Below are 12,607 nucleotides of genomic sequence, written 5' to 3'. Positions count from 1 at the left end.
CAATTGAATTCCTTAGAGCAGATCCTTCTCCATTACTTTGTTTATATACAAGATGTGTTAGCTTTCCCCACCAACTATATTATGGCGTAGTAAGAGTTCACTATTTTAAAAGCCATCAAAACAAAGGCATCTAAAGCTTTTTAAAATCATTATTTGTACTAGAATAGGAAAGCGTACAAATAGCAGGGAGTACAAGCTCAGATACTGAAACAGCCACATGAGAAGACAATAGAAGAAAACAAAACAGAAAAGTGTTGAGTCCTCAGTGGAACTGGCTGCATTTTTACAGATGATCAAATCTCATAAGGCAAGGTATTCCAGACTTCTGGAGCAGCTGTAGAGAAGGACCTCCTAAGCATGGGTATCAGTCTAGCCCCTTTATAAAATGGCAATTTAAAGAGCCCCTCCTTGGCTTGGTTCATGGAGGAGGGTCTCTTTATGAGAGTAAGTGCTGTCTGAGGTATATGGCCCGAGAAAAGGGCTTTAAAAGCATTCTTCACTAGCTGAACTTTCCAAACTAGAGCCAGCGTGGTGCACTGATCAGAGTGTTGGACTGGGGTGTGGGAGACCCCAGGTTTGAATCCCAACTCTGCTGTGGAAGCTTGCCAAGAGACCTTGGGCCAATCACACGCTCTCAGCCTAACCAACTTTACAGGGTTGCTGTAAGAATAAAATGGAGGAGAGGAGAATGTTGTAAGCTGTTTTTGGTCCCCACTGGGGAGAAAGGTAGGGAGTAAGTCATTAAAAAAATTGGGCCACTGATGCTACTAGGTATCCAGGAGTAGGGAAATATGTAGTAATTATTTGTTTAGTATTTATTTATAGCTGGTCTTTCTCAATGAGACTTAAGGTGGATTACAAAATATAAAACAATGTAATACTACATTGCAAGCTATACAGTAAACTATAAGACTGGGTTACAAAATCAGAACACCGTGTAGTTAAAAAAAAGCCTGTTCCATTTATAAAAGTGCCCTCCTGAACAATTCCATTTAACTTATTCCCCTTATATAAATGTCCTCTTGATGGGTTCTGTTTTGTACATTCTGGATGCTGCCCTAAAGCTGTGAACCTGATGTTTAAAGTAGAGTGGTCCTATCTATGATGTACCTTTTCCCTTCCAGCTGTATGAAGTATTGGAAGGCACAGAAGGGAAGGTACTTATGTTCCGATATCTTGTCCTCTAGCTATTTAGTAGGTTATTCATAGAGAGAAAAGAACTACCAAACATCGCTGAATAATTTAACCTCATATATATCACTCGTGGAGCATAGTAGATCCTCAGAACTTGCAGTTTCACTTCTTTCCAGTCACATGAAGTAGGGTGCATGTGCCTGTAGAATATATCCACATAATCTGTGCCTTCCAATACTTTATGCAGCTGGAAGGGAAAATGCACATCACAGTTAGGGCTACTTCCAGGTTTAGGCAAACATCATGAAGCAGAAGCAGTGCCAGAACATCTATTCTAGGAAACAATCAGCTCCCAAAAGGCAGTTCAGCCTCTCTCTTTTTTCTTCCACCACACTACCACCATAATCATTACATTTTGCAGGAAATGGAGCTGTTTTGCTTCTGGGAGGCAGCATGTCTCCCAGCATTCATGAATTTCACCTTTTGTAGTGATCATGGGAACAGATTCCTGCAAATAGCGAGAATCTGCTGTAAATGTCTTGTTTAAAATCCAAAATCCATGTTTCTGTAGAACATATCCTCAGCTTTGCTTCTCCCTCTGAGCAAACTCCCTCGTCTCACATCTGTTCATTAGAAGTCCTAGACAATCAGCTGGTAATGGGTGGGGGGAATCCCACCTTCCTCAGAGCCCATTCAAGAAATGCACTTAGAGGCCTTTGCATCCACAGGACAGAGCTACGTGGAATAGAAGTTTCCTGGGTTCATTTAGTATTGGTGAGATGGACCGAGCAGCATATTCCTCTGAATCTAATGTTATGCAGTCTTTAGATGTGTTATGAGAAGTGTAAGATATGTTCAGTTTGTCTGGTAATGTTCGACATAGTGCTAAGATACCTACTGTTAGCCCATTTTACTGTTGCACTCATTTTGTGCCTCATATAAGAGGTTGTTGGTAGGCACAAACACACACACAGTGAATCTCTAACTGGTTGTGTCCTTCCTGGACTGCATCATCGGAAACAGTTGTGAATTTTGAGTTTGTCCTTCAGTTATTAAAATGCTGATGCTTCACTGCTACCCTGAACTGCCTTTTGGAAGCTGATTGTTTCCTAAGTGTGTTGGTGCTGCTCTGCTTCATGATATTTTGCCTAAACTTGCTGATGTGACAGCATTCTCATACCTTATAAAGTACACTGTGGTATGATATGGAAAGTTTAAAAAACAAATACTAAAGGTACAATCCTATGGAGAGTTACTCTCATCTAAGCTCACTGAAATAAAACCTGCATGAAACTGCAGTGCAAGTTTCAAAGTGAGACTCGTGCAACTCACTGCCATTTGGCCAGTACGGGCAGAAGAATATCACAAAGGGACTCATGCAACTCTTTGAAGCTTAAAATGAAATTAAGGGTCAGGTTCTGAATGGCTGCAGACATGTTTGTTTGTTTATACTGCACTGCATCAGTCACTTTCTTGCATAAAGCAAAGTAGAATAGTATTTTAAAGATTTAGTCATCTGCCCTGTTTGCACGAAGGAGCCTTGCTCTTCAGGTTCATCAGTGTGCTTTCAAGGTCATAAGGCCAGTAAGGGAAGCTTTAGCACAAAGACTCCAGATGTTGCATGGGGTAAAGAAAGCTGGTAGGGAGAACTTCTTCCTAATACTAGGAGCATCCAATGAAGTTGATGGGCAAATAGGTTTTGAACAAATGGAAGGAAATGCTTCTTTACTCAATAAATATCTAGTTGTGAAATTAACTGCTAGTGGATATAGCAGTAATTACTAGCATAGAGCGCTTTAGAAGACGTTTGGACAGATTCGTGGAGAAGTCCATTAATGGCTTCTATTCAGATCGTTTCTCATTCAGAGCTCTGAGTGCTGGTGCAATATCAGGAAAAGTCTTAGCCTCTGTGCCCTCTTTGTTTAGCCTTCCCTGGCAACTGGTTTCCTACTGTGTGTGAAAGAGGCTGCTGGTCTAGATGGATCACTGGTCTGATCCAATAGGGCTTTTATGTTAGCATTATACTGAAGAGCAAAAGGCCTTGGGCCAGATTCTTGCTTAAGTGAAAGGCCATGATTGAAAACTTAGACCTAAGCTTCAGACCTGTAGTCTTTCTCCATAGCAGAGAACCTCAATAGAAATAGAAGACCCTCCTCTGTTTGTGTATGTTGGATCTGAAGCCTACTGTTTGACCAGAACCCTCCAAAGCAGCTCTCAACATCTGTAAATTTAGGGGTTTTAAAAAAAAATTAAAAGCCCTATTCGTTTGAGGAAGGGTCCATTCCTCTGAACCAGGAACAGACACAGCACCTTTATCTGACTCCCTCCTTCTTCTGGTTCTCCTACACAGTCTTACTGTAAAATTTAATACCTGTACTTACTTTCATAACTTTCTGTACAGCTGCCAGAGATTGCTCTGGTTTTATTAGGTCTCTTTATTGGTATGGTTCAGTTCTAAAACTTTCTAAACTTTTTATCTTTATCTTTTTTTCTCCAGAGTCAGTTGTGTCAATGTGTGCAGCTGAGATAAAAGAAATGCTCCAGTTCTTGGTGTGCCAAAAACTTAGTGCTGTAACTGACACATTTCTTGATTGGAAGTTTTGAAAAGTCCTGGTTGGGAGAAGGAGTTTTTCTCATTTCCTAAATTTAGAAAACAAAAGCTTGTACAAAAGGTTTTTTTAATTAAAAAAGATTTCTATGGATCTTTTAGTATGTCTGGGGAAGTGAATGATTGTAACCCTTTGTCAGTATTGCTGTCCTTACACTAATAGTGAGAACAAATCCAGAAAGGAGTCTCGGATGTGAATTTATATTTTCAGTGCCCGACTTCTGCCAGATGTCATCTTTTTTTGTCATCATTTTTCTTTTTCTTTCAGGTTTGTCTTAGGTATGGCACAATACAATATCTCTCCTGGCCAGCAGGTGGCAGTGGTTTGGGATAGCCACTCCTCTACTGAGGCACTCCAGAATCTTGTAAAGAATATTCAGGCTGCTGTCGGTGTCGACGGTCATGTATCTGTAGAAAACCTCAACCAACTACTCCAATGTAAGGCCTGAGAAATATTCATTTTGTGCTGGATAGACATGAGCTAGACCAGGGATGGCCAAACTTGCCTAACGGGAAGAACCACATAGAATAAACGGATGTTTGAGAGCTGCAAGACATGAAAGTCAGATGTTTGAGAGCCATAGGACAGGAAGGAAGGAAGGCAGACAAATAGATGGGGAGGGAGAGGTGGAAAGAAAGCAACTTTAACTTTAAGTGCATTCTTCAAGCCACTGGCTGGCTTGATGAAGTGATTTAAAGAGAGAAATGCCTTCTTCTAGCCAGCCAGTGGGGTGGTGGGGGCCTCAGGAGCCACACAATATATGTGAAAGAGTTACATGTGGCTCCCGAGCTGCAGTTTGGCCGCCCCTGTTCTGCCTAGGGAAGAGTTGATATTGTTCTTCATGTCACTGAGGAAATCATCCTTTCCACTCATAAGTTGAATGGGGTCTGTGAATTGGACTGATCCTTTTTACAAGGAATGTAGAACTTCTTCTCCCCCCACACCTCACAATAGTCCCTTCTGACCCCAAGAACGTTGATTCTTGGGGTTGTAAGACCCGCATGAACCACCACGTGAGTCACAGAGGCTGTATTGAGGAAGAGTAAGAAGGGTCTCCCTTTCCCATCACATTAGTGCAACTCTGCTGATGAAATAGTCAGGAAGGGCAATTTCCTGAGTGCCAGGAATCAATTTTTCTGGTGTGTGAAGGGACTGCTGGGGGAGGGGGAGTGCAGGGGAAGCAGGGAAAATCTTTAGCCATATGTGCCTTTGACTGACAGATCACTGGATTCAGCCCCATGTCTGAGACTGCAGGTAGCACAGCTTGTGCCACATGGCAGTTACATTCTGTCGTACAATGAGAGTGTGACATGAAAGTAATTGGAAAGGTCAACAGGTATTCTTTTGTTACTACCCTTGGTTTACCTGCACAGCAGAAGTCTGATTTTTGGCATGCATGTGCAAGAAGCCAGCCAATACACTGCAGCGCAGTCTTGTGCAAAGAGTTCTCAGGCTACCTGGTGGACAAAAGGAGGGCTGGAAGTTTTGCTTCATGGTTGGCTTACACCATTTGAAAACGAGCTGCAGTGACTCTTTCAATGGGTGATCCTAGCAATGTTTTCCCAAAGCCATTTTGTTTTTTGTCCCAGTTCCGAGCACTGTGCTGCCTCATCAAGTTTTTCTGTAATAGGCATATGAAAGAAGAGAGCTCATAGAATGGATATCTTCTGAACTGGATGTGTACACACTTTGTCTTCTCAGCATCCCACAGGGAGTCGAGGTTTGATACCGTTCTATCAGGTCTGGTACCCGGCAGTCTGACTGTGCATAGTGCCAATGTACTGGCTGAAATAGCTCGGATCATCAAGCCTGGAGGGCGTGTCCTTTTGAAGGAGGTGGTGACAGCAGATACAGGTATGGAGTTGAGTCCTCTTCTCAGTCTTGAGTGATGGGTGTAAAAAAACTAGCTGAAGGAGAAACAAAAGAGCTTTTACTGGGTACAGGGCAACTTGAAGATGAAAGTATCTCTTGAGTATACAACAGGTCAGTGCTGAATTGAAGTTGATTAGATCAGCACCAGCTCTGCAGTGCCTGTACTGATACCATCTGGTTGTCATAATAAGTGCCAGAAGTCAAGCCCAGGTCAAGTTACACCACTTTGAGGATGGTCCTTCCTGAACTTAAAGAGGGGCAAACATAAATGGAACCGAGATGACAGAATGGCAGTTACTTGACAGCAATGGTTAGCAGTGTGGTATTGAGACACAGCTCAGGGGTGAGTGTTTAGGTAGATTGCCAGTGTAATCAATGAACTGGCTTTAAGTTCAACAGCAGCTAAGATTCGGTGGTTAGATGCAAAGGTAATGCAAGTCTTATGTTATTGCACAAGCTGCTTTAAGTGACAATGTATATATGCTGTTTCTATGCTCAGGGTTGGTGAAGAGCTAGCAAACCCACTACTTGAAATGTCTTTTTAGCAGATTTTAGTTGAGCTCTTGTGAAACACAGTGCTCATGAGCAAGATACACATGGTAATGGGTCTGATAACTGCTTCTCTTGGGATTCAGCCTTTAGTGAGCAACAAGATTTCCAAGGTATACGTTTTTAAGAGTCTTGAAACCTTATACTGTTGTTGGTCTTTAAGGTGCCACTGAGCTTGAATCTTGCTCATCTACTTCTACTGCAAACCAATGTAACTACACTCCTGTTTGCTGTTGCTGGAAATATTGGATTATGTTAGCGAGATCCTGTGAACGATTCTGTTTTCTTAATAGATAGGTCATCATCTAGTAGTGCCTGAAGTAATTCAGAAGTATCTAAATGAAGGGCAGGCTCAAGTGTTCCATCTTTCTGAAATCCTGTTGGATTTTCAAGTTCAGTGTGCCACACCTTCTTCTTAATTATGGGCTTTTCTTTCTCCCTGTCATACATCTCCCAGGTAACAACAGCAGGCTCAAGGCAATAACCAAGCTCCCCACAGTCTTGACACTCTCTGGACTGGTAGAAGTGAAGGAGGTATGTGAAAGGAATCTACAGTGCTTTTTACAATACTTTTTTTTTTTTTTTTAAGGTAAAGGGACCAGCAAGCATCAGTCGTTTCCGACTCTGGGGTGATGTTGCTTTCACGACGTTTTCACGGCAGGCTTTTTATGGGGTGGTTTGCCATTGCCTTCCCCAGTCATCTACACTTTCCCCCCAGCAAGCTGGGTACTCATTTTACCGACCTCGGAAGGATGGAAGGCTGAGTCAACCTGAGCCGGCTACCTGAAACCAGCTTCTGCTGGAATCAAACTCAGGTCGTGAGCAGAGAGTTCAGACTGCAGTACTGCAGCTTTACCACTCTGTGCCACGGGGCTCTCTATAATACATTTAGGGTGGACGTATATCAAGCAGAAGTAATATTGATATGCTTTACTTGGGATTGGGAAGGCATTGTGTTTTGTTTTCTAAATCACATTTACATAATTTATGTTAGAAGTTTATCTCATGCTTTTTCAAGGATAGCACAAGGTGGCTAGCATCATGCTTTAAAACCAATAGACGTTTATTTAAAATTGGTAACGTGTGATGTTTCCACTAGGCAAGTTGGATTTGAGTTGTGCATTAACAACTTGCGTTGTCTTGTCTTCCAGTTGCGGAAGGAACCTTTAACATCTGAGCAAACACAGGCTATCCAGGAGGAGCTAGGGTCACAGTGTAATGAGCTCTTCTTTGTTGAGATAGAAGGCAAGAAGCCCAACTTTGAAGTGGGTTCCTCAAGTCAACTCAAACTTTCTTTTGTCAAGAAAGCCATTCCATCTGGTAAGAGAGAAGTGAGTGGAGGTCTTACTACTTTGCAGTGCGGGCAAATGCATACAACTGTAGAGATCAGTGTGGTGTAAAAGTTTCAGATGAGACCTGGGAAACCTTGGGTTGAAATTCTCACCATGTAATGGAGGTCACTGGGTGACATTGGGTCATTCTGGGAGAGAGAGTGAGTGACTAAATTACAGTGTTGTTGTGAGTGCAGGCTGACAGGGAGAGAGCCATCAGTGTCATCCTGAGTTTCTTGAGGAAAGGGTGGAATAAAAATAAAACAGATAAAGATCTGAACTTCTTAAATTATTCAGTAGGAGGCATAATAATAGCCTAGATGATGGTGGAAAGGTGACCTTTGAAAGCATAGTCCTCTGTTCTCTCTAGTGTATAACATGGTGTTGCTCATAACCAGGTGAAGTTTGAAAGAACTTCCAAAAACAACTTGTAGTAACCTAGTAGATGCTTTGAGAACACCTTGAGAACACCTTCTGACCCATAGTGGCACTCTTAATATTGGTGTGTGAAGGCACCTGACTGCCTTTCAAAGCATTTGGGAAGCAAGAAATTCCCAGAAATACAGAATTGACACTTCTCATAAATGTCAAACAAGAGAGGAACTCCCTTGTATCTGCTGTGTATATGACATCCTTTTGACTAAGGAGTAGAACTTGGATGCAAGAGATGGGTGGATTTTAACAGTGTTAGGTGAAATGGGATTTATAGTGGCTAGCACCATAATTCTGTGTGTGTGTGCATGTTCAGAACTTTTTTTGAGCAGGAGCATGGTTCTGGCTGGCTTGGCCAGGGCTCCGGCTCAAAAAAAGGTCTCTGGCAGAGGGAAGGCACTAGGCAGCCATGCGCGCCCAGACCATGCGCTCCGTCCTCTCTGCCGCCTTCAGCCTCCAACAGGATTGCGAAGAGAGCAAGAGCTGTGGAGCTGCCCTTGAGCGCCCTCTTCTGGGAGAAGCTGGGCTTGCCGCTGCATGCTCCATTGCACGTGGCGGTCTATCTCTGGCCATGTTGGGGGTGGGGGGGACACACACAAGGTCTCTCATTGGGCTATGTGAGAACCTGCATCCATGAAATGCAGCTGATGGCACTCTACTGTTCTCTGTCAATATTTGGAAAGTAACCTACTGAACAGGTGACTTCACTTCCGGTGATGTCAGAGGGTGTGGCCTAATATGCTGTTGAGTTCCTGCTGGGCTTTTTCTACAAGCACACTCTGTGTGATTTTTTCCCCCTTGAAAATTCAGGTAGTGGCTAGAACATAGCATGCAAAATCTTACCTGTTTCTGTAGGCTTCATCTCACGGCACCCCCCCCCCCCCCACATCCTATAATGATTCCAGAAAATGCTCAACTTCTTGTGACTTGTGGTTAATAGCTGTGGAGCAACCACCTAGCAATGCCTTCATAGGCAACACAGCTGTCCTGATGGCATCATGGAGGGTGGGGGTTCGGCAACACTCATCTCATCCAAATTATTCTTAGGATATTGGAGAGAAGTCAGTTCAAGTAGCATGTGGAGTCCAGGCCACATAGAGCTTTTATATTGGAACCAGAGCTCTGTCTACCCCCATTGTTTCCCTCCAGAAAAGGGCAGTCAGAGGGATATGTGAAAGCTCTGTCTAGCCATCATGTACACAATTTGTCTCATCCCCTTTTAAATACACCCATACTCGAGACTGTATCTGTAACAGTGAGTTTTGCAAGGTGTGTTAGTTTTGTGTGAAGAAGTCTTTTCTTTAGTCCCTGAGATTTTGCGAGAGGAAGAAAAAAAATTCTATTTCCACTGCCTCCAATCCATGCAAAATTTTATGTATAAGCACCATCTCTCCTCTTCCCTAACTCCTATTAACTGGTATTTTTTTCTAAACTGAAAAGTCCCAAGATCTTTAATTTTTTTTTCTGATAGGGGGAGTGCTCTAGCACTGATCACTTTTATTGCCCATCCCCTCCTTTTTTGGCACCTTTTCTAGCTCTGATAACCTTTTTCGGATTTGTGAAGACTTGATTCAGTATGTGATTGTACTATAGATCTATATGCATTGCAATACTGGCTGTCTTGTTTTCAGTACTTTTCTTTCTGCTTTTAGCTTGCAGTTGGCCTTTTCTATCACTGCCACACATGGAGTCGATGTTTCCATTGAGCGCCTCACCACTGAGGCCATTCCTTCTTATCTTCTGCAGTTGAACCTCATCAGTGTATATGTGAAGTGGGAGGGGATGCTGCAGTGTGCATCACTTTATGCTTGTGTCAGTTGAACCACATTTGCCCTGTTGTTGCCTACTTGGCTCCTTTGGAAATAGCCTCTTCAAGCTGCTTTTTGTTATCTTGTTTGTTGGGCTGTGTGTGCTATCTGCTGAATAATTAAAGAGAGAATTATCTTGGGTGCGCTAGAACAGATTTTTCATCGTTACATTTCAAAAACATATTTAAGGAGATTCTCTTTTAACACGCATATAGAACCACTTTGTTTCAGCACAGTAAAAGACCCCAAAACTGGCTCTAGTTTGACCTCTTTTCTTTTGTCTCATTGAATCACATCATTTCACTACTGCTAAGGTTCCTCTTTCTCCCTCCCCCCAAATTACTCCAGAAAAGCGGGCTGTGGATCCCACTGCTGCAAAGCTCTGGACTCTTTCTGCCAGTGATATGAATGATGAGGACTCAGTAAGTGAAAATAATTATTCATGTATGTATTTATTTATAGTCTATTTATTATTGCTGAGACTCAAGGCAGATTACAAAAATTAACCGCAGTGTAATACAACAGAGACATGGCAAGACATAGTGTGAAAATGTGAAAAGATTGGGATCACAAAATTGGAAATCAGTGCAGTAACTGTAGAAGATGTGACACATAAACTGTATCGCAAACTGGATTGCCGAGGCTAGAAAGCCGTGCAGTAAGAATAAGATAGTGCAATAAATGGTGCAATATGTAGCCCTGTTCTCTTTATAATAGTGCCCTCATGAACAATTTCATTTTACTCTAGTCCTGTTTCCCTTTATAAAACTGTCCTTCTGAACAATTCTGGTTTATATGCTTTGTGAAAGAAGACAGAAGAAAAAGTCTCCCAATGCAAGGAATATGCATGTTTCAGAAATGATCTTATTGTGAAGCCACAGGACTAGTCCATGCAGAAAGGGGAAGTTCTGCTATATCCTTGTGAAATGGAAATGTTCATCATGTAGACATGATTTCAGTTTCGTATCCTTAACTTCTTGGCTCTTAGGATCTCCTGGATTCGGATGAGCTGCTGGATCCTGAGGATTTGAAGAAGCCAGATCCCGCTTCCCTGAAAGCCCCTTCCTGCAAGGAGTCTGGAAAGAGGAAAGCCTGCAAGAATTGGTGAGTCCCAAGATCTAGGAGGAGGATGCTGACCTACAGTTGGAATCTTTAATCTGGAGTTTGAATTTTGGTGTTGTCTCTGCTCCTTCAGCAGGTCTGTTTTGGGGGGGGGGGGGGTGTTAGTCTTCTGGAGTGAGATGAGGCTGTTTAGGAGTTCAAAGTGCTGGAAATGAAGTTGAACTGCACATCTATCTCAAGTGTAGGTGCTCATCCTCCCCCTTTTTAATTTCTTAAGTCGCTTCCAATCTATGGCACCACTGAATACCTCCCAAACTTCCTATCATTAACAGCCTTGTCCAGGTCTGACGACCACGGCTTCCTTTGTTGAGTCAATCCGTCTCATCTTAGGTCTTTCCCTGCTGCCTTCGACTTCTAGCATTAGTGTCTGTTCCAGTGAGGCTTGTCTTCTGATGATGTGAGCAAAGTACAGTGGAACTCAGTTTTATATCATTTTAGCTTATAGGGAAATAGCGTTTCTAGTGAAACAGAGTTTCTTTAACATCCCTGTGCTTTAACATTTACGTTGTCTTTATATCTGTGATCAGTTCTGTGTGCATGCTTTAAAAACGTAGCAAAACACTTCAACAAGTTGTAGAAGAGGATGCAGGCAACCATGAAATGCTGAGACTCATGCTGCACTCCTTCAAATGTGGGACTAAGCTTTACTGAAATCAATGGACCTCACTTCAGAATAAACATAGCAGAGGATCAGTTTGAATTAAGCATCTTCTAGATGAGAACCTAGAGACCTCACGACAGCTCTGGACCCGCTTGCGTAATTTTCCATGAATGTGTGTTCATCCTGTTTATATCTGTTCATAAGAAAGAACTAATGTGGGCTCACTTTAAAACTGGAAACCAGTACCTGGCCAATATAGGGTTTAAGTCACGTGTTCACATGAGAGCCAGTTTGGTGTAGTGGTTAAGTGCATGGACTCTTATCTGGGAGAACCGGGTTTGATTCCCCACTCTTCCACTTGCAGCTGCTGGAATGGCCTTGGGTTAGCCATAGCTCTTGCAGAGCTGTCCTTCAAAGGGCAGCTGTTGTGAGAGCCCTCTCAGCCCCACCCACCTCACAGGGTGCCTGTTGTGGGGGAAGAAGATAAAGGAGTTTGTAAGCTGCTCTGAGATGTAGAGTGTAGGGGGGGATATAAATCCAATATCATAATTATCCTCATGTTCAGCTGTACAAACACTGAATGCAATGTCAGAATTACTCAGTGTACATATAAAATCCGCGTGCAGATTTTGTGTGCATTCATTGTAATGTGTACGCAGGGCTCCTGCAAGGTAAGTTAGGCTGAAATGTTCAAAATCACCTGATAACCACTGTCGCTGAGTGGGGATTTGAATCCAGACCTCTCCACTTCTATTGCTGTTTTTAGAAGGGCAGATCAGGAAGTAGTGGACTGTGTGTCCATTTCCAGAGTGTGAGGTGCCTTCTGTACAAAGGTATTGACAGTAATCTCACATTTCTTTGCAGTGGAAGCTGCTGGGTAATGATCACTCTGTCTAATAGACCGATATACTCTTGTTCCTTCTGTAGTACATGTGGCCTTGCTGAAGAGCTGGAGAAGGAGAAGGAGACAAATAACCCAAAGCCAAAATCTGCTTGTGGAAATGTAAGGATGTACATTCATTAAACTGTTCTTAGAGACCTTTAAAAAAACCTCTAGAAGTGTTTAGGATTTAATGCCAGGTGCTTAAGGCTGTTATATATGTTTGCATATATTTGCTGGCTCTTTACATGGGGAAGAAGCAAGTGGGC

The 12,607-nt window shown here is 42.7% G+C and overlaps 1 protein-coding gene across 2 annotated transcripts in view; it reads left to right on the top strand.

Moving 5' to 3' along the window:
* Positions 1-4,014: 4,014 nt before the first annotated feature.
* Positions 4,015-12,607, top strand: part of CIAPIN1 (cytokine induced apoptosis inhibitor 1) — a 68,637-nt gene continuing 60,044 nt past the window's right edge. For both annotated transcript variants that reach the window (XM_060254137.1, XM_060254136.1), the window contains exons 1-7: positions 4,015-4,180; positions 5,445-5,597; positions 6,622-6,698; positions 7,316-7,484; positions 10,084-10,157; positions 10,724-10,839; positions 12,386-12,461. In XM_060254137.1, the coding sequence (XP_060110120.1) occupies positions 4,024-4,180; positions 5,445-5,597; positions 6,622-6,698; positions 7,316-7,484; positions 10,084-10,157; positions 10,724-10,839; positions 12,386-12,461 (822 nt within the window). In that variant the 5' untranslated portion in view covers positions 4,015-4,023. The remainder of the gene's footprint in view (positions 4,181-5,444; positions 5,598-6,621; positions 6,699-7,315; positions 7,485-10,083; positions 10,158-10,723; positions 10,840-12,385; positions 12,462-12,607) is intronic.

The sequence above is a fragment of the Heteronotia binoei genome, chromosome 14, assembly GCF_032191835.1.
Source record: "Heteronotia binoei isolate CCM8104 ecotype False Entrance Well chromosome 14, APGP_CSIRO_Hbin_v1, whole genome shotgun sequence".
NCBI lineage: Eukaryota > Metazoa > Chordata > Lepidosauria > Squamata > Gekkonidae > Heteronotia > Heteronotia binoei.
This window is presented reverse-complemented; position numbering and strand designations above follow the sequence as displayed.